Source organism: Orycteropus afer, unplaced genomic scaffold, assembly GCF_000298275.1.
Source record: "Orycteropus afer afer isolate SDZICR_OR568_19922 unplaced genomic scaffold, OryAfe1.0 scaffold00010, whole genome shotgun sequence".
NCBI lineage: Eukaryota > Metazoa > Chordata > Mammalia > Tubulidentata > Orycteropodidae > Orycteropus > Orycteropus afer.
In genome coordinates, this window is record NW_006921597.1 from 10,170,518 (window position 1) to 10,196,119 (window position 25,602).

The 25,602-nt window shown below is 42.3% G+C and overlaps 1 protein-coding gene across 1 annotated transcript in view; it reads right to left on the reverse strand.

Annotated features, from left to right (window-relative positions):
* The window catches only part of VANGL1 (VANGL planar cell polarity protein 1), a 62,167-nt gene extending 36,924 nt beyond the window's left edge, over window positions 1–25,243 (reverse strand). The window contains exons 1-3 of the mRNA XM_042781995.1: window positions 25,173–25,243; window positions 16,326–16,458; window positions 8,690–9,297 (exon numbers count right to left, since the gene is read on the reverse strand). Of these exons, the coding sequence (XP_042637929.1) occupies window positions 8,690–9,297; window positions 16,326–16,458; window positions 25,173–25,243 (812 nt within the window). The remainder of the gene's footprint in view (window positions 1–8,689; window positions 9,298–16,325; window positions 16,459–25,172) is intronic.
* Window positions 25,244–25,602: the final 359 nt, after the last annotated feature.

The window sequence follows — 25,602 nt, forward strand, 5'->3', positions numbered from 1 at the left end:
CAAATTTAACAAAGGAAAAGAGGGAGAGAATACAAATAACATGAATAAGAAATGAAATGGGTGACATCACAACAGAAGCAACTAAAATAAAAAGGATAATATCAGGATACTATGAAGAACTGTACTCTAATAAATTTGAAAATCTGGAAGAAATGGATAGATTTGTAGAAACATACCACTTACCTAAACTAACACAGATTGAGGTGGAAAACTTGAAGAGATCCATAACAAAAGAAGAAATTGAACAGTTCATAAAAAAATTACCAACTAAAAAAAGTCCTAGCCCAGATGGTTTCACCGGATAATTCCACCAAACATTCAGAGAAGAATTGACACAAATCCTACTCAAACTATTCCAACACATAGAAAAGGTTGGAATCCTCCCTAATTCATTTTGTGAAGCAAGCATAACCTTGATAACAAAACCAGGCAAAGACACCACTCAAAAGGAAAACTACAGACCAATATCCCTCATAAATACAGATGCAAAAATCTTCAACAAAATCCTAGCCAACAGATTCCAACAATGTATAAAGCAAATAATTCATTATGATCAAAGTGGGATTCGTATCAGGTATGCAAGGATGACTCAACATTAGAAAAACAATCAATGTCATACACCATATAAATAAAACAAAAGAAAAGAACCCCATGATCATATCAATTGATGCAGAAAAGGCATCTGATAAAATCCAACACCAATTCCTGATCAAAAGTCTCAGCAAAATAGGAATAGAAGGGACATTCCTCAACATAATAAAGGGTATATATGCAAAACGAACAGCCAATGTTATTCTCAATGGAGAGAGACTGAAACCATTCCCTTTATGAAAAGGAACCAGAAAAGGATGCCCTCTATCACCACTTCTATTCAGTGTTGTATTGGAAGTCCTAGCCAGAGCCATAAGGCAAGAAAGGGAAATCAAAGTCATCCAAATTGGTAAGGAAGAAGTCAAACTATCCTTATTTGCTAATGATATGATCCCACTCCTAGAAAACCCAAGAGACTCAGTCAAAAATCTACTGGAACTAATTGAGAGATTTAGCATCGTGGCAGGATACAAGATCAACATCCAAAAATCAACTGGATTCCTCTACACCAGCAAAGATATTGATGAATAGGAAATAAGGAAATCAGTACCATTTACAATAGCTACCAAAAAAATAATATACTTGGGAATAAATCTTACAAGGACACAAAAGACGTGCACAAAGAAAACTATAAAAGACTACTTCGAGAAACCATAAGAGATCTACATAAATGGAAGAACATACCATCCTCGTGGATAGGAAGACTGAACATTGTGAAACATGTTCTACCCAAAGCAATCACTACATTCAATGCAATTGCAATCCAGATCCCATCAACATTCTTTAAGGATATGGAAAAACCAATCACTAATTTTATATGGAAAGGAAAGAGACCTTGGATAAGCAAAGCACTACTGAAGAAGAAAAACAAAGTAGGAGGTCTCACACTGCCAGATCTCAAAACCTACTATACAGCCACAGTAGTCAAAACTGCCTGGTATTGGTATAATGACAGACATATAGACCAATGGAATAGAACTGAGAACCCAGAAATAGATCCATCGACCTATGTTCAGCTGATCTTTGACAAAGGGCCAAAGTTCATTAAATGGGGAAGAGATTGTCTGTTTAACAAATGGTGCTGGCAAAACCAGATATCCATTTCCAGAAAAATGAAGCAAGATCTGTACCTCACACCATACACCAAAACTAACTCCAGATGGATCGAAGACTTAAATGTGAAACCAAAAACTATAAAGTTCCTCAAGGAAAAACCAGGGGCAAATTTAGGGTCCCAATATATGGCAGGGAGCTCTGGTAGCATAAAACAGACTATCAAGTACAATCCAAAATGCACAAACAGCAGAAGAGAAACTAGATGAATGGGACCTTCTAAAAATCAAATTTTTATGTGCTCGCAAAGATCTCTCCAAAAGAGTCAGAAGAGAATCTACAGATTGGGAAAAAATATTCGGCAATGACATATCTGACAAGGGACTTACCTCTAAAATTTATAGAAAGCTCCAACACCTCAACAACAAAAAACAAATAATTCAATTAAAAAATGGGCAGAAGACATGAATAGACACTTCACCAAGGAGGCTATTCAGGCGGCCAACAAATATATGAAGAAATGCTCACGATCATTAGCCATTAGAGAGATGCAAATCAAAATAAAAATGAGATACCAGCACTAGTATCAAAGTTCAACAAGACAGAAAATAACAAATGCTGGTGAGGATACAGAGAGATTGGGACTCTCATACACTGCTGGTGGGACTGTAAAATGGTACAACCATTCTGGAAAGCAGTATGGCAATTCCTTAAAAAGTGAGAAGTAGAAATACCATTTGACCCAGCCATTCCATTACTAGGTACATATCCTAAAGAAGTGAGAGCCAGGACAAGAAGAGACATATGCATACCCATGTTCATCGCAGCACTATATACAATAGCCAAAAGATGGAAACAACCTAGGTGTCCATCAATGAAGAATGGATAACCAAACTATGGTACATACACACAATGGAATACTATGCAACCCTAAAGAATAATGGAGAATCTGCAAAACACCGCATAATATAGATGAACTTGGAAGATACTAGGCTGAGTGAAGTAAGTCAATCACAGAAGTAGAAATATTGTATTAGTCCGTTATTGTAAAAAGTCAAGAAAAGGTTTACATATGGAAGGAATTTTCTTTGTTGGTTACCAAGGGTGGGAGTGGAGGGGAGGAACACTGTTAGATATGTAGAGACAAGTATTGATTTAGGTGAAGAGAAGGGCAATATACCAAATATGAGTGATCCACACAGTGGCATTGAGGAAAAGGAAGACACAAAGAGGTACAGAGGAGGTACAGAAAACAAAGATGAACCCTTTTGCACATACAGTACTGCATTGTCAGTGAAGGCAAACATGGATAGATGGGTGGACAGATGGGTGGACAGGGTGAACTACTAGTTATGTCTATGCAGAGGGAAGTGTGCCTAAGACCATGTACAGGGTTGGCAGACAATGTTTCTACAATTGCATTGCTATGTTCTGTAAGAATTCCCAGGTATATAGTAGAGCTGGCAAGGACAAGGTTGTAGTCACTTCTTGGCCACAGCCAGCTACCCAGAGGGAGTAAGTAGTTGGACCAGTTGGCTCGGGACCATAGTTGCAGAAGATATTGAGTTCAACTGGCATAACATACTACACAAAACATTGTTCCACCTCCTACTTTGGCGAGTTGCAACTGGGATCTTAAAAGCTTGCATGCGGCCATCTAGATGCAACAATGGGTCTCTCCTCATCCAGAGCAAAAAGAATGAAGAAAACCAAAGATTCACAGAAACAATTAGTCTAAGCGACTGGTACACCATGTGATCCTCAGCCTATATGACTATGAGACCAGAAGAACTAGATGGTACGCGGCTACCACTGTTAACCACTCAGAGGGGGATCTATGTAGGAGATCCTGGATAGAGTGGGAAAACTAGGTGGAACAAAAAATCATTAAAAAAAAGAAAACAGGGACCAGGTTTGCTGGTCTGATGGAACCACTGAGACTATGGCCCCTAGCTGCCCTTCAGGTCTGGAACTTAACCCACTCCTGTGGCTTTCAGCCAAACAAAAGACAGGCATATGAGGTGAACATTTACACTAGGCAGATACACTCCTTGCAGAGAACAATCATGGGAGAAAAGAGAAGAGCTCTGTATGCACAGGGAGACAGCTCAGGGTGCAGGAATGCACAGAGAGAAAGACACAGGGAAGAGGTCACTATGGGGAGAAAGTGGGAGGGGAGCTGTTGCATTGTGGTAAATTGTAGTCAATGCCATGAGACAAAGTGTATGTGAGCTGCTGCATGGAAAGTGAATTTGCTCTGTATACTTTCACCTAAATCAAGAATAAAAATAAAATCTGTTGGATCACCTTATTTCGAATGGGCACAAATATGAATCTCTTCTAGTTGGTTAGCCATGTAGCTGTCTTCCAAATTTCTTGGCATAGATGAATGAATGCTTCCATCATTGCATCCATTTGTTGAAATATCTCAATTGGGACTGTGTCAATTCCTGGAGACTTGTTTTTTGCCAGTACCTTCAGTGCAGGTTTGACTTATTCCTTCAGTACCACCAGTTCTTAATCATATACCACCTCCTGAAATGGCTGAACGTCAACATATCTTTTTGGTACAGTGACTCCGTGTATTCTTCCATCTTCTTTTGATGCTTCCTATGTTGTTCAATATTCTGCCCATGTTACCAGTGACACAGCTTCCAGCACACAGCAACACACAAGCCACAGCATAACAACCTGACAGATGAGTACATCACACATGGTGAGCATTCACAAAATGATTATACATGTGCTCATGTGTTCTTAAAGCAGTGACCTACTCAGAGGTTGTAGTCATTCTGGAACCAGACAACCTAGGTTCAGGTACTGGCTCCCACAATGACAAACTAGGTGTCCCTATGTGACAAACTTACTTAACTTTTCTGTGCCTCAGTTTCTTCATCAAAAAATTGGAATCACTCCTCATCATATTGTTGTTGTTGTTGTTATGTCCCATGGAGTCAGGCCCGACTCATAGAGACCCCTCCTTGGGTTTCCAAGGCAGTATCACTATGGAAGTAGATTGCCCAACCTTCCTTCCAAGGAGTGGCTGGTGGGTTTGAACCGCCAGCCTTCTGTTTAGCAGTCAAATACCTTAGGCACTACGCCACCAGAGCTCCTGTTGTGAAGATTAGAGAGTTAAATGTCAAGAGCTTAGAAAGTGCCTGGCATACAGGAAGGACAATGTAATTGTTAGTTGTTCAGCTTTTTGTCATTTCCTTGATTGTTGTACATCTCAGTCAGTCAATTACATGAGCTTCTATGCTTTAGGATTCACAATATTTCCCTTTAAAGGTTTCAAAACTGAGACATTTTTAATTAGGATAATTGTCATTTTGGGTCTCTTCTCTCTGTTCTTCTGGCTTTCACCCCATTTCTCAGCACCAGACACAGTCCGATTTCTAACCACTAGTCTTATGTGAAATCTAAGAAAAGTTCACAACTCAGTTTGAGAACAGTGCCAAGAAAAGTGCCAAGTGAAGAGTGTGTGAGAAGTCACAAAGCATATACACAGAGACACCAAGATGTGATGCACAGGATGGTGTTGGTGCCTTGTGACCTTGAGCAGGTCCCTTAGCATGGAGCAAAGGATCCTTAACTGTAAAATGGGGACACCACTACCCCAATTTCTCCCAGGGTAGCAAAGAGGAGGAAATGAGACCAAATATGACAAATCCTTTGTAATCCCTAAGGCACCATGCAAAGGTTAGAAAGTAGCATCATCTATTTGTGGTATTTGACTTTCTGCAACAACAGCCTTTCCATTTCTGAAAGTTCTCAAATAAGCCCACTGCCTGCCAACAAGCAGGGCATGGCAAGTATCCATTAGAAGAACTAACAAGAAGCACATTTTCTGTAAGAACCCAAAAAGCAGGCATTCTTTTGACAGCTCTCAAAAATAGCTCACTCAACTCAATAAAACTGTCTTTGGAAAAAGAAAAATAGAATTCACCAGAGGTCTGCATCTAAGCCCAATAGGTAGCTGCTAAAAGGAAAGCTGTACATAAAGGCAAAATGGAACAGCTGTCTTTCCACTGCGTCTGATAAAGACCTGCTATTCTGATCCCCCGAGTCTCTGTCTTTGCCTCTCACGACTCCTTCCCTTCTGTGTCCACACTTTACAAAAGGCACTTAGAAGTCATATTTCTGGCTCAGTGACTCTTCTAGCCACCACTGGGTTTAGGCCAGATTTAGCCCAAGGGCTGGTGGGTGACTGAACCTGTACAATACTGGGAGGGCATGATGCCAAGCTTTGCCCGACTTTCACAGACTGGCTGTCCTACAAGCACTGACTGTGCCCAAGGGCTCCATTTGTGACATCTTTTTTCCAACCCATAATCCACCAGGATCCCCATGTGAAGGACAAAAGAGCATTATTAAAGGAAGAAGGGGGAGAAAAGTAAACAGCCCTAAAGAAAAGCCGAAAGGAAGGTACTGTGGGTCCCACACATGCTCTCCCCATGGCTGCTGGGAACCTGCCATCATCTAGGTCTCCCAGGATCTAGGATTACTGGTTTCAATGACAGAACTAGGCAGTTGCTGGCTGTGGTACGAATAGACCAAGAGTTTTGCAGCAAGCCTGCAAGTCCTGCACCATGATTGGTCCGGCTGCAGGATCAGCCCTGCCTCTCCCACCCACTTCTGGTCCCTCCAGCAGAGCTACATGGTAAGACGCCAAGGCCGCTGCCAATAGCATATCACAAGCATTACTTTCCTGGGGCTGTTTTGTCTCTCCTCCCTGCAACCACCCTGGTCTAAAGGGCAGATCAACCAGGCACGGAGGGAGAGCAAAGTCCTGATCCCACCAAAGTGGGAGTCCATGGAAAGGGAGTCATGGAGTCAGTCCTATCATCCAGAATACCAGGAGAGAAGATGTGCTTTCCCTTCTCACCTCCACAGCTCTGGATTCACACACCTAAGACTGACGTGCCAGAACACAGCAGGCCTCGCTGCTGGCTAGTGTCTTGGTTACATTTACAGAGTCCAGATCTCACTCATTTCCACCGTTACCAGAGCTGACTTTTGCTCCACCACTTAACCTTCAGCAAAATCTATCCTGAGACAAATTATTTCCCACTGGCCTTTATCACTGCTACTGCCTGAAATTCACCTCATCCTCATGTGTTCCTACGGCCCTGTACTAAGGCATGCTTCAGCACTTACCCCACAACAGTGCTCTGGTCTTGGCTCACCAAATGCGCTGTAAGCTCCTCAAGTTCCAAAATAAAGACCTTTGAGGGCAGTCATCCTTGTCTTCCCACAGCCCAGTCTACTGCCCATGGGACCAGTACTAGCTGCCATCAAGGCAACTCTGACTCATGGTGACCCCATGTGTGTCAGAGCAGAGCTGTGCTCCATAGCATTTTCAATGACTGATTTTTTGGAAGTAATCATGAAATCTTTCTTGAGTTGCTTCTAGGTTGACTTGAACCATCTACCTTTCAGTCAGCAGATGTCTAATACAAGTCTGTTGGCCATTCTCCAAAGTATGTTGGAAGAGAAAGCTGTCTGAGACAACTAAGTGGCAGCGACTTGTTTTCAGAGTCCTGTGGGTATTTACAAAGGTTCTCCAAACAGAAATAAACAAAGGTCTGCAGATTTTGTTGCAGAGACCATGTGACTCCAAAACCAATTCCCTCTGTGGATCAGTTAGGGTGGCAGCTCTTTTGAACACAAAACCACTCAATCCTCAAGTGGTACTAGCAGAGCTAGAGGAATGAAAGCTGGTGTGTGCCATCAGAGATGGTTTGGCAGTGAGACCTGACTCTACCTCCTGGGTACAGCCAAAAATATGACAAAGCCAATTGCTTTGATATCCACTAAGGTGCCCTTGCCGATTTTGGCTGCTTTGTCTGCCACGACATCACAGCAGTAAAAGCTACAATTTACTAAGTGCTTATAATGTGCCAAGCAGGTTATACAAATCAGCATTTACTACCTAAAGAGGCACAAGAGTCCAGGGGGAAGGGCAAAGACTTTGAAGTCATACCTCTCAGATTATTCATTCTTTCAGTGGCCATTTGAATGCCAACTTTGTGCTATGCTTTGGGCAAAGTGCAGAGGATGCAAGCAGGAGAAGACATAGCCCCTATCCTCAGGGAGTTCATCATATGTGGAGGAAAACAGGTAAGAAAAATAGACCAGTAAATACTAAGTGAGAGATGCTATAACAGGGGCACTTAACTCAGCCATGGCTTCATAACATCTGGGGTGAATCCTAAAGGAGGCTGGCCATATTCCTGTATACAAACCACTTAAATCCTTCAAACTTCAGTTTCCTCATCAGTAACATATAAACTAAGAATACCAAAATTGCAAGGTTCTGAGAAGACTAAATTTGACAATCTATACAAAGTACTTACTTCAATGTAAATAATAAAATGATGATTGGTACTCTTTTAATTAACCACTAAACATTATTTGATTTATGCATAGATTTAAAGTATGACATCCCAGTTCATCACTACCTTTTTCTCATGCATCCATTTTCAAAACAGTCATCCATTGTGCATTTAGTCTCTAAAGCATACTTAATTCTTTATTGGCAGGTTACAAAGGTAGCTATATAATTTATTGGCCAAACCAGGGCACTTCTATGAGTAGAAAAAACAGAACAACTAAGAATTATATTGGGACAGCCGGGTATACCAGGTGTACCGTTTTGAGCAAAAGGGAACTGCGAATGACTTTATCCATCACCCACAGGTCAATTTCAGCGGCAAGATCAGCAGTCATCGCTATGGATTCATTATATATCACTTTGGGGAGCCACCAACAACTTTGAGAATAGACCCAGCAAAACCTCAACCTGGATGCAAGCTAGCAACCCCCCCACCCCACTCAGAACTCAGGAGAGTCAAGACACGTGAATAATCCCCTACACACACCCTCTCCAGACACACTCCCATAGCTTCTCCCAAAACCAGAAAAGAAGAACACAGCCATAGTCCTGGCACATAGCATCAGTCACTATCCCCCATGTGATGAGGACCAGCTGTCATCTATCAAGGTACCAGGGACCCTTTTCTCCCTCTCCAGTATCTCCCCTTACCTCAAGTGTCCCAGGCTGTAAAAGCGTGACTCGCCGTCAGTAGAGCGGACCACCTGCAGTGTGAACATGGGCTGCAGCTGCCTGAGCTCCAGCAGGACGATGGCCAAGTAGTGGATGAAAAGGAGGGCGTCCACGAGGGACACTGCATATTGCACAATGCCCTGGTAATTTCGGTCCCGAGAGTCCAAAATGCGGACCCCATAAAAAAGCCAATAGGAAATCACAAACAGAAAAATGAGGACCATCAGAAGGGCACGGAACACGAACACCCGTGGCACATCAGCTCTTTGCTTGCGGCAGAAGAGTGCCCAGGTTCCAATGAGCAGAATGAGGAGTTTGAAAGCCACAGAAATGAACAGTCCCTCACAAATCGTGCCACAAGGTTCCAGCTCCTCCCTCCACAGGATTGGGGGTAAAAGAATGAAGGCAATGGGGGTGAGGAAAACTAGAAGTCCAAGAAAGGTGGCCACAGTGAGGGCCAGGTAGCGTCTGCAGTCCAGTCCCACACTGTCCTCCATGTCCTTGCTGATCCTAGCAATGTCCTCTTGTGATATACTGTGCTCTGAGGTGCCTGTGATGGCCGTGGTGGTCTCTCCCCAGTTGTCATCCTGATGGGGAGAAAGCAGTAAGAATGAAGAGCAACTCGCACACATCATCTGTAAAAACCCCAGATGGCGACAAGGACAACATGGAGGGCTCTCCTCACTTAACCAACCCACAAGTATAGGCCTGCTCAAAAATGGATGCTGAACTCTTTAAATACAAGAATGTTGAACATTAACAATACTCATTGAGATGTTTTCAAAATGTGTTATCTATCTATCTGATCTAACCGAGAACACATGACTTAACCTTGTTATTTGTTTGTTTTGGCTATTTATTACTACATATACTATAACAGTGAATATCCTGCTATGTTGAAATTCCCTGAGAAGCTGAGGGACCAGAGGCTGTTTGTCCTACAATAAACAATCTTGTGCTTAGAGTAACCATGTGAGGACTCACCTATGGCATAGTAAGAAAATTCTCTGCATTTTGTTCTTAATTCATGGCTGGGTTATAAAGGGTTACTAAGTGTACCTTCTGTAAGTGGGAAGTCTTACTATACCCTCCAGTAGCTCTGAAGGGCTAATGCCATAACGAGGGAACTAATAGCACTGTACCCAGTCAATTCTCATTATTCACAGATTCTATAGTTGTTAATTCACAGAGGGAAAGGGGAAGGCCCTCAACAAGATGGATTGACACAGTGGCTGCAACAATGGGCTCAGGTATAGCAAGGATTGTGAGGCTGGCACAGGACCAGGCAGTGTTTCGTTCTGTTGTACATAGGGGTCACCATGAGTCAGAGCCAACTCGACAACACCTAACACCACCATCAACAACAACAAAGCTCAAACCTATTGCCATTGAGTCGATTTCAACTTGTAGCAACACTAAAGGACTGGGGAGAACTGCCCCATAGGCTTTCTAAGGCTGTAAATCTCTAAGAAGCAGATTGCCACATCTTTCTCCAGCAGAGTGGCTGGTGGGTTTAAACCGATGACCTTTTGGTTAGCAGCTGAGCACTTAAATGCTGTGCCATCAAAATTTATTTGTAACCCCCAAATCAATACACAAGCCCTTTCACAGTCATGTGCAGAACAGCAAAAAAATTGACATGCCCAATGCACATGTTCCCAGCTGAGGTCAAACAAGGTGACACTCCTTTTTGTTTCAGCTTTCAACAAGTGTCCATTTAGTGTCTATCTAGTGCCATGTTTAAATTTTTGTTATTGTTGTTTGTTGGTGACTCTGCTATTTAAAATGATCCCCAAGCATAGTGCTGGAGTGCTACCTAGTGCTCACAAGCCCAAGAAGGCTGTGATGTGCCACTCAAAGAATACACATGTGCTTGTTAAGCTTTAGGACCTCTGGTGGCATAGTGCCTAAGGCATCTGACTGCTAACCAGAAGGCTGGTGGTTCAAATCTATCAGCCACTCCTCGGATGGAAGGCTGGGCGATCTACCTCCATAGTGATAGCACCTAGAAACCCAAGGAGGGGTTGCTATGAGTCAGATCTGCCTCGACAGCAGTGCATGAGATAAGCTTTGTTCATGCATGAGTTATAGTGCTGCCAGCAGTCAGTTCAATGTTATTGAATCAATAATATTTATTAAACAAGGTGTCTTTAAACGCTTTATTAAATAAGGTGTCTTAAAAAACAGAAACACACATACAACAAGGTTATGTACTGATTGGTTGATGAGAATGTTGTGACCAAAGGCTTGCAAGAGCCAAATTGTGTTTCTCCTAGGAGTATTTGTTAATTCAGTATTCACAGCAACCTTATAGAATATAACTACTGACAATAATGAGAATCAACTGTACAAATAATAGTTTACCTACAAATAGTCTACCTTTTTAAAATCTCTACAAGATGTCAAGACACACTTACAAAGTATCATATTACTCTGACAGCATTTCTCATTGACCATGCTAAGATAATTCAAAAATCTACCTGTGATCAAAATATCTCAAACATTCCCCGCAAAACACATGTTCTTATGACAAACTAAATATCCAGTGTATAGAAATGACCAAGATTATTACAATGTATCCATCTTTTCTTGTTTTCACTCTTTTTAAACTTCTAAATAGTTTCTAGTTGGAACAATTAGTCTATTCATTTAACAAAATCCAATTGGGAGGATTTTAAATCATTTTGCTATTTCACTGGCAACTGAGACTATTCCAAAGCAGCAACAGAGCAGAAAGAAAAAAAGTCACATGAGCTTCACAGAGGTTTTATGGTTTAACTTGGAAAAAACAATCCAGATGCAGTAATAAGTTGGGTGGAACTGATGAGTAGGATACCGACTTAGAAAAACCTCGTTTAAGTTAATAGCTGACTCGGCAAGGTAGAAATCTCTTATAACAGAAAAATGAGCTCAAATCCATGATGGACCAAAATCATAAGATTTATGAAATGTACAGACTGTAACAAAGGATAGTGGTAGTGGTGAAGACTCAACCTAAGGAAGTTAGGAGTATCATATACCACTAAAGAAACTGCTGTCCAAGACAATGGGTGAAGCAATCTGGACTCTCTTCACTTTGGAAAATGGTCTGGCACGTTTTATATCAATTTAAATATACATGTATCTATATGTATGGCCTAGAAATCCCATTTCTATGTTTTTACCCAAAGAAATGAAAACACTTCCACAAAATAATTTGTACAAAAATGTTCATACCAGCTTTATTCACAATGTCCAAAAACTGTATAACCCAAACATTCATCATCAGGAATGGATAATGAATTGTGCTAGGTACTCATACAATGGAATGAATACTGTTCAGCAAAAAATAACGAAAGAACTACTGATACTCACCAAAACATGGATAAAGCCCAAAGTTATTATGCTGAGAGAAAAAGAAAAGTCTAAAAAAAAAGATTAATTCCAAGCATATTAAATTCTAAAAGACACAAAACTAATCTGAGTCAATTCCAACTCGTAGCAACACTAAAGGACTGGGGAGAACTGCCCCATAGGGCAGGAGTTGTGTTGGATGGATAGAGGTCAGGGCAGGATTGACTGGGAAGAACATTAAGAGAATTTTCTGGAGTGATGGAAATATGTGTCTTGATAGGGGTGTGGGTTATACAGGCATGTGTTGCTGTTTGTTGTTAGGCGCCGTCAAGTCAGTACCAAAATTCATCGCGACCCTACATACAACAGAATGAAACACTACCTGGTCCTGCACCAGCCTCACAATCCTTGCTATACCTGAGCCCATCATTGCAGCCACTGTGTCAATACATGCCATTGAGGGTCTTCCCCTTTTTTTGCTGACCCCCCACTTTACCAAGCATAATATCCTTCTCCAGGGAACAGTCCCTTCTGACAATATGACCAAAGTAGGTGAGATGAAGTCTGGCCATTCTCACTTCCAAGGAGCATTCCAGCTGCACTTCTTCCAGGACAGATTTGTTACTTCTTCTGGCAGTCCATGGTACTCTCAGTATTCTTCACCAACACCCCGCATCAACTCTTCTTTGGTATTCCTTATTCATTATCCAGCTTTCACATGCATATGAGGCAAACAAAAACACCACGGCTTGGGTTAAGTGCACCTTAGTCTTCAAAATGACATCTTTGCTATTCAGCACTTTAAAGAGGTCTTTTGCAGCAGACTTACCCAGTGCAATATGACATCTGATTCTTCTAGACTGCTGCTTCCATTGGTGTTGATTGTGGAATCAAGTAATATGGAATCTTTGACAACTTCAATCTTTTCTCCATTATCACGAGGCTGTTTATTGGTCCAGTTGTGAGGATTTTCATATTCTTTCTTTTGCAGTGTCCATACTGCAAACTGTAGTCTTTAATCTTCATCAGTAAGTGCTTCAAGTCATCTTCACTTTCAGCAAGCAAGGCTGCGTCATCTGCATATCTCAGGTTGTTAATGTCTTCTTCCAATGCTGATGTCAAGTTCCTCTTCATATAGTCCAGCTTCTCAGATTATTTGCTCAGCATACAGATTGAATAAGTATGATGAAAGGATAAAACCCTGACACACTCCCTTCCTGATTTTAAAACATGCAGTATCCCCTTGTTCTGTTCAAACGACAGCCTCCTAGTCTATGTACAGGTTCCTCATGAGCACAATTAAGTGTTCTGGAATTCCCATTCTACTCAATGTTATCCATAATTTGTTATGATTTACACAGTTGAATGCCTTTGCATAGTCAATAAACCACAAGTAAACATCTTTCTGGTATTCTCTGCCTTCAGCCTCTTCTGAATCCAGTTTGTATTTCTGGAAGTTACTGGTTAATATGTTGCTGCAACCATTTTTGAGTTATCTTTGGAAAGATTTTACTTGTGTGTGATATTAATGCTATTGTTCAATAATTTCCACTTTCTATTGGAATATGGAAACATAGGCATATACATTTCTTAAAGCTCATCATACTGTACCCTTCTGTTCATTTTACCATATGTAAATTTAGTTCAATTTATAAAGAAAAAAAAAAATGGGAGTGAGGGTTTAAAACCACAAACTCAAAAGATGTACAATATGGTTTAAGATAAGGTGAGTTCACAGTCCATATAAATAACTTACTTTGTAATACTGATTGTAGGCAAGTACTAGATTCCAAGTTTGACACTGGACCTAACATTCAATTGATTATCAATGCTAAACTTATTACTATTAATACCTTGTGTTTACTTTTTGTGATTACAACACTGCCATGATCTAGCCACTCACCCTCTGTCCTGCACACAGGGCTATTAACTAAATCTCAGTTCATTTTAAGAAATTGTACCTAAAATCTGTGCCTAAAAAAGGAGCTCTGGTAGTGCAGTGGTTAAAACTAGACTGCTAAGTAAAAGGTCAGTGGTTGGAACCCACCATCCACTCTGCAGGAGAAAGATGTGGTAGTTGGCTTCTGTAAAGATTTACAGCCTTAGAAATCCTATCTATCCTATGGAGTCTCTATGAGTTGGAATCTACTGGACAACAGTGGGTATCTGGTGCCTAAAAAACGTAGGATGTCCAAAAGGTCCTCTTAAACTTGAAGCTCTTAGAACAGAAAGGATCTAAAATCCTCTAACATAATGCCATAGTTTTAATGAAGCCACTGAGGCCTACAAAGGTTGTGAATGCCCAAGGTCACAGCTACTGAGAAGTGCAGCCTCCGAATGCCCATTTCAATGATTTTCCTACTATATCTTCCTGGTGTAAACACGAATAGCTCCCAATGCAGCTTCCCAGTGAGCTACAAGTTATACAGTGGCTGCAAAGAAAGAAATGCCTTTGCAATGGCACCTCCAAATCCACACATCAAAGGAAACTAACCTCCTATGGCACTTATTGGGAGCTCTGATAGCATAGTAGCTAAGGCATTTGACTGCTAACCAGAAGGCTGGCAGTTCAAACCCACCAGCCACTCCTCAGAAGGAAGATGGGGCAATCTACTTCCATAGTGATACTGCCTCGGAAACCCAAGGAGGAGTCGCTATGAGTCGAGTCCAACTCGACGGCACATAACAACAACATAGCACTTATTAAGGAGTTCCGGTGGCAGAGTGCTTAAGGCATTTGACTGCTAGCCACAAGGTTGGTGGTTCAAACCCATCAGCCACTCTGCAGAAAGAAGACTGGGTAATCTACTTCCATAAAGATTTAACACCTCAGAAACCCAAAGGGGGTTGCTATGAGTTGGAATTGACTCGATAGTAGTGAATTTGGTTTTTATAGCACTTATTGGTGGTGCGGAAATATAATCCTAGAATTGGCCCCATTTATCCATCATCATCCCTCCACCTATCACCAAGGCAAGCACTATAGCAGCACAGAGAGCATTTGCTTATCACTAAACAAATTCCACATTCAACCCACAACTGCAGCGTTGGGTCCAGGAGCACCTTGTGTGCTCTGAGGAATTCCAACTTCAGTACATATTTCTGTTTCAAAATGCATACCTATGTGCACCTCCAGCTGTGTACAGATATATGCTTATTCTTATATCCTTACAGCTGTGCATGCATACTTTACTTTGTTTATTAGAGGCAAGGCTGGACATGCATATATTTCAGGAGCTGTAGAGGGTGTGCAAACATGTTTCTGAGTATAGCTCAGATGTTTATTTAAATCTGGTGGGCTGCCAGCCAGTTGAGACTGGGAGAAGAACCCACACAGTGTCTTGTAAAGAAATTAATAAACTGCCAATATTTAAAAATTGGTTGATTTCACATAAAATCCTAATTTCTACCTTTCTTAGAAAATCCAAGACCCAGTAACACTGAACCTGCAGTTCTAAAAGGTAGTAAGTGTCTGGATCTAAGGAGCTGCTACTTCCTTCACACAGGAAATGCAGTCTTCAGTCTGCTACAGACTCTATCATGCCACACCCCTAAACACTGAGGTATGGTACTGATTGTTATTCATACCCAAGGTGCTTCATAGCTTTGAAAACCCTATGGAATGGATTTCTACTCTCCACATATGGGGTCACCAAGAGTCAGAATCAATTAGATGACAACTGATTATTTTTAACCAAGTATCAAACCCAGGAAGATAAAGCAATCTACTTCTATAAAGATTTACAGCCTTGGAAACCCAATGTGGGTTGCTATCAGTCAGAATCTACTCACCGGCAGTGGGTTTGGTTTTACTTTGTTTATCTAAGCATATAGCCCCTGATTTATTTTATCTATCTATAAGGGATGCTCAGTCTGGGGTGTCTCAAACCTTTCCTTTTCTTCCCAACACTGATTTAGGTTTTCTGGATAGGGAGTTTCCTTCCCTCTCTTACACTGTTCCATTTTGGAATGAGACTCCAGAGATCTTAGCCTGTAATTTTTCCCTTCCCTGCCCTGTCATCAACCTTGCTGGCTTCTTTTCAACACCACTCAAAGCAAGCCAGCCTATCACACTTCAGAAGACTCTCCAAGCTAGCCAACAGCGACACAGATTGTCCTTAGACCAACAAGAAACCATGGGACATAGATAAACTAATTAACATGCTAGAAAAACAAAGATTAAAAACCCAAGAGAACCTACCACAACAAGACTTAGGAAAACATTTACCAAAAGGAGCTTTGGTCAAGTGGCAGTATGCTCCAGGACGCCTTTGATCCTTACCTGAACTTCCTCTGTCCGAGTAGAATCATTGGCCAACAGGGGCTCTCCAGTGGGAGCTTGGATGGTGACAGATTTTTCTGATCCTCTAACATCTTTACTCCGGGGTGATTTGTGTCTCTCTCTATTTCTCTCCCTGAAGAAAAAAAAAAAAAAAGTTAATCAACTAGTAAATTTATGCCATGTTAGTTAACTCTGTGGTCTATCAAACATCACAAATTTCATTTTGAATGTATTCTACAGGTCCAGGCAGACACGCATGCATGTACACCCATGTGCACATATACACACAGACAGTGCCCCAATACCCACCCATCCCCACCCCCTGGCAAAGAGAAGAAGCTGATGTTTATTCCCTCCCTACTTAGTATTTTCCTTCTGCTATTTCATTCCAAGACCCAAAACAAAGCCCATCTCTCCTCCTCTATCAAGTGGTTCTATTTTTCCAAAGTCTAAAGATGTATATTTTAGAATTTCCGGAGCTAAGGCTTATTTTATTGTAAAAATTACTGACTGGATTTGGTTATCATTTGCCTAAGCTAGTTTTCTAGAACACTGTCACAAGGACAACACTGAACACAGAATATTGAAACTTTGGTCTGCCCCCAAAAATCTGGGACACACTGTCACCCTACACCTTTGGACAAGAAGGGAAGAAAGGATATTCTAAACCAGAACAGAGAATTGTTTATTCTTTGTTCCCACAAATATAAAACTAGGAGCCATTCCCATAGGGTTCTAGCTGACCTCAAAGACACCCACAGGAACAATAAAGCTGGGACAAATGACACCAAGAGGCTTTGCATGTGTGTATGTGTGTGTGTGGGGGGGATATTTTCATGTCTCCAAACGAAAACAGGCCACTGCATCATTTGACCCCTGATGAATCTCCTGAGTGGTTCATGGTGACTGTGGAGCACCCTGCTATAGGTCAATCTTGAAATTACAAAAGGAATCAATCACTGTGCCAAGCCTAGAGGTCACCACCTAGACATTAAACACCTATGAAAACTGGCACTCCCACTCCCAGCTGCTGCCAACAGCAAACTCAGGAGCTCCCACCAAAGGAACCCCTTGGTGTTCAACAGTAAGTTCAGTGTCTTCAGTCTTCTGTCCTCACAGGCTGCCTTTATAACAAACCTCCTTCCTACAATCACTTGCCTTCATTCCCAAGGTTTCCTCAGCAGGATAGAGGAAGCATTATACAGATTTGAGAGACCAACAGTCAAATCTCAGCTCTGCCCCACTAGACGTGTGACCTTGCACAATTTATTCAAACTTTGAAAACTTGATTTTCTCATCTGTGAAATGGGGAGAATACTTACCACATATATAATGCTCAATACAAGGCTGTAGGGTGATGCAAAACAGTGAAGTGCTCAACTACTAGATCAAAGGTTGGTGCTTCAAAGCCACCCAGAAGGATCTCAGAAGACAGGCCTGGCAATCTACTTCTAAAAGGTCAGCCCTTGAAAACCCTATAGAGCTATTCTGGTCTGTACACTTGAGGTCAACATGTAGTAGTTAAGGTTATGTATCCACTTGGTGGGGCCTGGTTGAGGGGCGGGCAGCTGGGTGCTCATGCTGGATTCCTCATGCTGAGATTGGTAAAAAAAAACTCCATGGTGAAATCTCTGGAGCAACCGAGTAACTGCCTTAGGGATGTGGTCTGCTTCCGGTATACAATGAGAAGTTTTGAGGTCTCTGCAGCTTTTTGCCATACTTGGACCCTGCATGTAGCTAAGTCTTTATTTAGCAGCCTGCCATGCTTCCTGCTGATCTTGGGACTGTCTCTTGACTTGAATTAGTATCCTGCCATGTTGTTTGGTAATCTTGGGACTCTGCCATTTTATTTTTCGACCATGGGTTTGTCAGCCTCAGCAGCCAGCAGCTGCCTGAGTGAAGGGACACCTCTAGCTCCAGTGGGCCGGGAGGAAGAGGCAGAGCTGAAGCCCAAGGTCGAGAGGCTTTCACCCAACCCCTAGCACCTGGCACTTTGAACTCGGACTTCTAGCCTCCAAAACTATAAGGGAATAAACTACTGTTTGTTAAGGCCATCCCATTTGTGGTATTTTCTGTTGGAGCGGCATGAAGTAACCAAAACACCATGTGTTGGAAAGGACTTGATAGCAATGACAACAATGCTATGCTGAAGAGCAGCTGGAAGATTTTGTAGCATAAATATTCCTAATGCTCATCCTCATGTCTGACAAAGACTATAGCTATGAAATAAGCCTCAGAAGCCACTGTCAGGAGTCAAGGCTGGTCTGTGACCTTAGATAGCACAAAACTGTGTAACCAACTACACTTGGTTACAAAGGCATTCAGTGTGAGAAACTATTTGGGAGTGATTTCCGACTGCTTGGTCAGTCTTTAGGATGAATGCTAGACTAAGTCAAGAACTGCTGCTCCACCAGCCCCATCTCCTTCAGCCATTCAGTGGGGGTCTGTCCTCTTAACTCCATTTCCCTTATCCCCAACTATTTTTAACAACTATCACTTCCTCTGCCATCAGCCAAGTCACATGCTCACTGACTCATCTCTCTATTCTCTAGTCCCACAGGGTCAAATCCTACAACAGCAAAAATTCCACAGGTAATCAAAGTTCTTTCACAGACTGCCAATTCCTCGAGCTTGAACACTACCAGGACAGAAGCACAGGTGGGGAGACCCTCAGGGCTGGACACAGTCCTTCAGAGCCAGCCACTACTCCCAACCAACCTCCAACTCCCACCAACAGACTAGCTCTTAAAGAGGCAAAAACAGCCAAACAAATACAAAATAATTGTCTAAATAATTTTCCTGGTGACTTCCACAGCAAATTAGATAAGACCTATTATTTGACAACCCAACATTTCCACTCTCTGGACCTTGAAAACCTAACTAGTGCTTCCTAAACTTGAGTGGGCAAAAAAAACACCAGGGGTGGGGTAAGGTAGGGGGCAGATTTAGTACAGATTGATGTGTTGGCCTCAATGCCAAAGAATTAACTCTAGAAGGAGCAGGAGTCTACATTTTCACCAGCAGCCCAGGTGATCTGGATGTAGTTGGTCCAGCAAAATGGTCCCCATCCAAATACTCCAGCAGGGAGGGATGGTGTAGTGGAGGGACTGCCTAGGATGTCCACCTGTTTGTAAAATACATCATGCCCTATACACAGCAAACACCTGGTAGTGGGAGCCATGGACAAAATGTTGAGCTGTACAATGTAACATGGCTTTTTTTATTAAAATATTGTGAAGTGGGTGAGGCTGGGGGAAGGGCTCAGGCCAGGATGTAATCATGACTGGGTGATGCCCAGTGCCAGAAGCCTTCTATTTGCTGCCCAGTAAGGGTGAAAGTAAGAAAGGTCCTATCAACTCAGCATCCCACACAAGCCACTTATTGTACTGGTTCTCATTATCAAAGGAGCAAGCTCTGTAATGTGGCTGTTGTAAAAATCACTGGTCCTGAATGACTGCTCCAGGAAGGTCTGTGAGCCAAGCTGGGACTTAACAGGAAGTCCAATAAAAATACTGCTGTTCAGTGCTTTCTAGTTTGCAGAGCTACGAGTCAGAGGATGGCTGCTTTGCTGCAACAAGTACCCAAATGCTCCTCCTCATAGTTCCAGATGCTATAACACAATGAAAAATGGCAGCTGCCATGTGCCCTCTGGGAGAAGGAATGATGAAGACAATCAGTTCCTGGTATCCAAAAATATGGGAATAGGAGAAGAAGGAGTAAACAGGCTATCAAACTGCTGAAAGGGATGGGGTGTGTTAGGAACACATGGACACTTGGGTGTTTTCAAGCCAGCTAAGCATTTTAGATCTCCTGATGTGCCTTTGTTTGGCAGGTGTGCGTCCAGTACAGGAATCTTTGTATCTTTATCTCTGTATCTGTCTCCACGTAACTTCTGCCCATATGAATAAAGATAAGTCTATCTGTGCGTGTGCCTGCGTGTGAGAGGTGAGAAGAGCGAGAGACAGTGTGTAGGAGGCGTGGGCATGGGTCTGTACCTGCTTGTGTGTGTGTAAATGTCTCTATTTAAGTGAGTCTAGAGCTGAGTCTTAGGGAGCTGCTTTAAACTCCCTCCCATTCAAGCCAGAATCCCTGTCAATTCCATACCATCCCCATAAGGTCAGCATTTTCTGGGAAGATTATTTAGTCCTGTTTCTGTTGTTTGTCTATTTCTATTTGGGGAAAGCTGGCCCCACCGGTTACTCCTCCCTTTCCTTCACACCACCCACCACCTCTCTCTTCTGTCAGCTCTGGGCTGTTTGGCTGTTTCCTCTAGCACTGACTGGGACAAGAGGGCCGGGCACAAAGCAAAGCGAAGCAGGCTTTGAACAAAAGCAATGATTCCTCCATACTACAGGCAACCCTATTTTGGACAATGCACTTAAACATATTCATCACATTAGTTACCCTCCAATTTCCTTCTTTTCCCCTTACCAGTTACACCTGCCCTCTCCAATCCACACAGCCCTAAGGGGGAAAAAGCACAGGCTTCCAAAGGAGTAACGAGTCTGATGTGAAACCTTCTTAAGGCACCTAACTTTGAACTTACAGCCTCTCCACAGTTCAGTTTCACCACCTATAAAATGGGGTACCACTACCCACCTTTCCCAGACTATTGTGAGGTTAGGAGATGATAACTGCGAGGGGTCTGGCAGTGCCTGTATTTGATTCAGGGCACTGGGGCTCTTTCCTCAAAGGTTAAGAGAGGTCTGCTGGCATCTGAACCAGTTTCCCAGCAAGCTAGCTGGATGCTCTCTGGAGACTGTAGGCATTGCAAAACCCAGCCACTGACCTCTTTGTTAGAACAGTCACCTGTCATTTGCCTGGAACCTGGCCCAATCTCTAAAGACAGTCACAATGTCATTAGACATATTAAGTTTGGTGCAATTTATCATCCCTTTAAGTTGGATTTCTACTAAAATTACCAAAAAGCGAGATCCCTCCCCTTTCCTACTCTTCCACTCAAATTCCTAACACAACCAAAAGGTCAACAACTACTCTAAAGCAAAGATGAGACAATAAGGGGACAGAGAAACTAGAGTAACAGAACAACAGAACCGAAAGAGGATGCAGACACACTGTGAAAAATATAGCATGTCAATGAATAATCTGTATAGCAATTATCAAATGGGAACTTAATTTGCTATGTAAACTTTCACTGAAAACACAGTAAAATATTATTTATGAAATTAAAAAAAAGGAAATTCCTGATACATCATTAAAGAAAAGCAGCTTTCACAGGAACACTCTTGGGTGATACAATACATTTGGGTGGGTCTAGGGACCTCTCTGCACAAGCCTGCTGAGGGGTCCCATTACTGCTTAATATTCTTACAGGAGCCCCAACCAAGTACTCCATGCACATACACTCTACAGGTTCCTTTACCCCACAATTACTGTACGGATTGAACTGTGCTTCCCCAAAGCAGATGTGTTGAATTCCTGACTCTTGAAACTGTGGATGTGATCCTGTTTGGGCGGGGGGGCGGGGGGGGGACGACTTTCCTTTTTTTATGTTAATGACTTATCAGGATGGATCCCAAACCTAATCACTTCTGAATTATAAAAAGACCAGGATAGACAGAGGGAAGGGATAGGGAAGATGCCATGTTAAGGATCATCTATAAACCAAGGAATGCCAGGGCAAAGACAACGAAGGAATCCACCTGATTCCTGAGACTCCTGAGTCCAAGTTTTGGACTTTGAGCCTTCCAAAGTGTAAGAAAATAAATTTCTGCTCTTTAAATGCTGCCCACATATGGTAATAGTGTCAGAGCAGCACTAGGAAACTCAGACAATTACTATATCCTACACTTGCCTGGGTCATATCCTTCGGTCACAGAATTTACCACCCATGGATGTTTGTTTGTTAAAGAACCCACGGAGTTCACCTCTAATGCTCATGCTTTCAGCTTTCCCGAGAGTAGGCATTCAGTAATATTCCTTTGTTAATTGATTCAGTCTCCACTTGTATTGTATTATTGTTTGCCAAGCACTTTCCACATGGGTCCAAGAAAGCACTAAGAGTTCTACATGGTGTTTTAATTGAAAATTATAGTCTCTTAAAGTTACCACAAGAGCATTAGAGTATCAATTTCTGGAGCCCCCAAGAGAACTGAGAAAAACAACAGAGAGTAGCATTGGGCCCTGAAGTGTGACAGTTGGGATGTGAGTATAGATAAAGGGAATCAGAGATGGTTCCCTCCCAGAATCCTCCCAGCAGCCCCCACCCCGCTACATCACCAAGCACCACAATACTCTGAGTTCCTACTTCTGTCACTGTAGTGTGGGCAAGGGAAGCCTGGCACATCAACAAGGAAACTGTTTTCTTCAGTCAGTTCCAAAGATTGGTTATTTTAAAACAGCAGTTTTTGGTACTTTATCATTAATCTGATATGTTTACCCATTGGTTTAAATTTATGACTAAATATTCACCACCAGAGGGTTTCTGACTTTCTCAGGATTCTGGCTCTGGTTTGTGACTTAAGGCCCCACTCAGCAGCACACTGTCAGTGCTGCCTACACTAGAGTCCATTTCCCATCCTGACTAGAAAGTTGGCCCAGGCTCCAGCATAAGATTGATTATATCTTTTCCCAAAGTTTTTATAAGCACTATATAGAAATTTGGGAGCTCTGGTAGCATAGTGGCTAAGACACTTGCCTGCTAACCAGACGGCTGGCAGTTCAAACCCACTTGCCACTCCTCGGAAGGAAGGTTGGGCAATCCTACTTCCGTAGTGATACTGCCTCGGAAACCCAAGGAGGGGTCGCTATGAGTCGGGGCCGACTCGACGGCACATAACAACAACAACAACAACATATAGAAATTTAAGGAGCTCTGGTGGCACAGTGCCTAAGACATTAGACTGCTAACCAGAAGGTTGATAGTTCAAACCCACCAGATGCTCTGCAGAAGGATGATGGGGCAATCTACTTCCATAAAGATTTACCATCTCATAAACCCAATGGGGGTCGCTATGAGTTGGAACTGACTTGGTGGCAATGAGTTTGGTTTTTTGGAGTTACATACAAATTTAGAAAATAATGAAGTTTAAAGTAAAACCACTCACAATCCCATATGCACAGTTATGATCAAAATGTTGATATTCATCTTATATAACTACAATAACATACAGTCTTAAATCCTTTTTCCACAACATGACCTCAGGAACATTTTCTCATGTCATCAAATAACCCTTAAAAATTCTACATTTACATTCTTTAATTCCTTTTTTTTTTTTAATTACAAAATACAAACTTATGAAAAATCGAACCAGTGTAGAAACAGAGTCCAAAGGGACTGTTCCATCAGCCACTGTCTTCTGCTGAGCCCCTTCCCTACAGCTGACCACTCCAGGCAGCTTGGAGAATACCCTTCCAGACCTCTGTGTGTGAACAACCATACAGACATGGAGATAAATAAGTAAATTAGATATACGTATCTTTTTGCTGTTTTACACAACAAACCCTGCCCCCATTCAATGCTTGTATAAGGAATTGCTCAGTAAGTGAACCTCCACTGAGCTGTCGCTACAGGTGTGCCCTGAGTGGCATGACCCTTCCCTTTGGGCTGAGGCCAGCTTGTGCCTACAAACAGGTTGCTAAAGTGCTAAAGCTATTAATAACCTTAATATGTGGTTGTTGTTGTTTTGTGCCATCGAGTCAGACCCGACTCACAGCGACCCCTCCTTAGGTTTCCAAGGCAATATCCCTATGGAAGTAGATTGCCCAACCTTCCTTCTGAGGAGTGGCTGGTGGGTTTGAACTGCCAGCCCTCTGGTTAGCAGTCAAGTGCCTGAGGCACTATGCTACCAGAGCTCCCACTATTTATTGACCTCCGACTCCGTGCTGTATTAAATGTTTTACAAATATAATCTCACATAATCCTCTCAACAACCTTATAAAGAGAATATTGCTGTACCCATTTCACAGATGAGACTAGGTAAGTGGTGGCATTGAAATTTCACAACTGCATTCTTAACCCTGGAGCTCTGGAAGTATAGTGCCTAAGGCACTTGACTGCTAACCAGAAGGCTAGTGGTTCAAACCCACCAGCCACTCCTCAAAAGGAAGGTTGGGCAATCTACTTCTGTAGTGATACTGCCTCAGAAACCCAAGGAGGGTCACTATGAGTCGAGTCCTACTCCATGGCACATAACAACAACATTCTTAACCCACATGGGACCACCTCTTCATTCAGTCATTGCCTCCCTCCCCTACTCACTAAACATGCTGCGGGCCAACACAGCCGGCACTGTGAATACCAGAGCAGAGGAGGGGGATTTGGCTGCAAAGCTGAGATAGTCCCCATCACCCAGGGTGGCCTTTTCAAGACCCAGAGCTATTCATTAGGAAGATTCCTCAGAGAGAAAAAAGGTGTAAGGCCAATTCCACCAGTTCAGTATACTAGCATCACTATGAGGGCATAACAGATAATGAGTCAGCAGCTTTGAGTGAAAAACAACAAATTAACAGTCTTTTAAAACTTTCATTTACATTCTCAGTAAAGCTTTGGGAGCTGGTGCTATCTATGGGAAGTACTTAGAAATGAAAAATATTTTGGACAGCAGGGAGAAACTTTAATTTAAAATCAATTGTGAGAAATTAAGGTCATCAACTGTAATGGTGGCTATAAAATGTAAATTGGTGGCGAAGTTACTCACAATTCATGTTAAATGCTCTTAAAGCTCAGTTTCTCACGCACCAATGGACCCGAACTTCCAGTCATCAACAGCCCTGCAAGCTGGAATCATTTTGCAAGGTGAGTGGAGAAAACCTCAGCCAAGAGTATCATGGCCAACCTGCAAGTTTCCCCACAACAAAAAGTGAAACAATCAACAGCTTACATACCCTTGTCTGTGGGATTTTTTTGAATGACTCGAATAGTAAGAGTATCCAGAATATGTGGATTCGGTATCCATAGCAAAGGAGAGTAAAGCAGGAATTGTTTCTCCTCAGAGGCAGAGAACTTTCATCCACTATATTCCTTAAATCTCAAGGAGTCTGGGAATCAGAGGAGGAGCAACTCTTCAACAGGAACAAATTCTGGGAAAAGAGAGAAATTTTAAAAAGACATAAATTTTCATAGCCGATCAAAAAATGACAACAGTAGTGTTCAGCGCAGAGATCTCTTTTCTGGGGTCTCTGTTATGGAACAAATGACTCTAAAGGTCCCACTAGGGCAGGACGGAACTTCCCCAGGTGTCTGGGAGGGAGACAGGATGGGAGCTGAGCAAAGCAATCCTGTCACAGCAGAAGGAAAATGGGAAGTGGCAGGCCT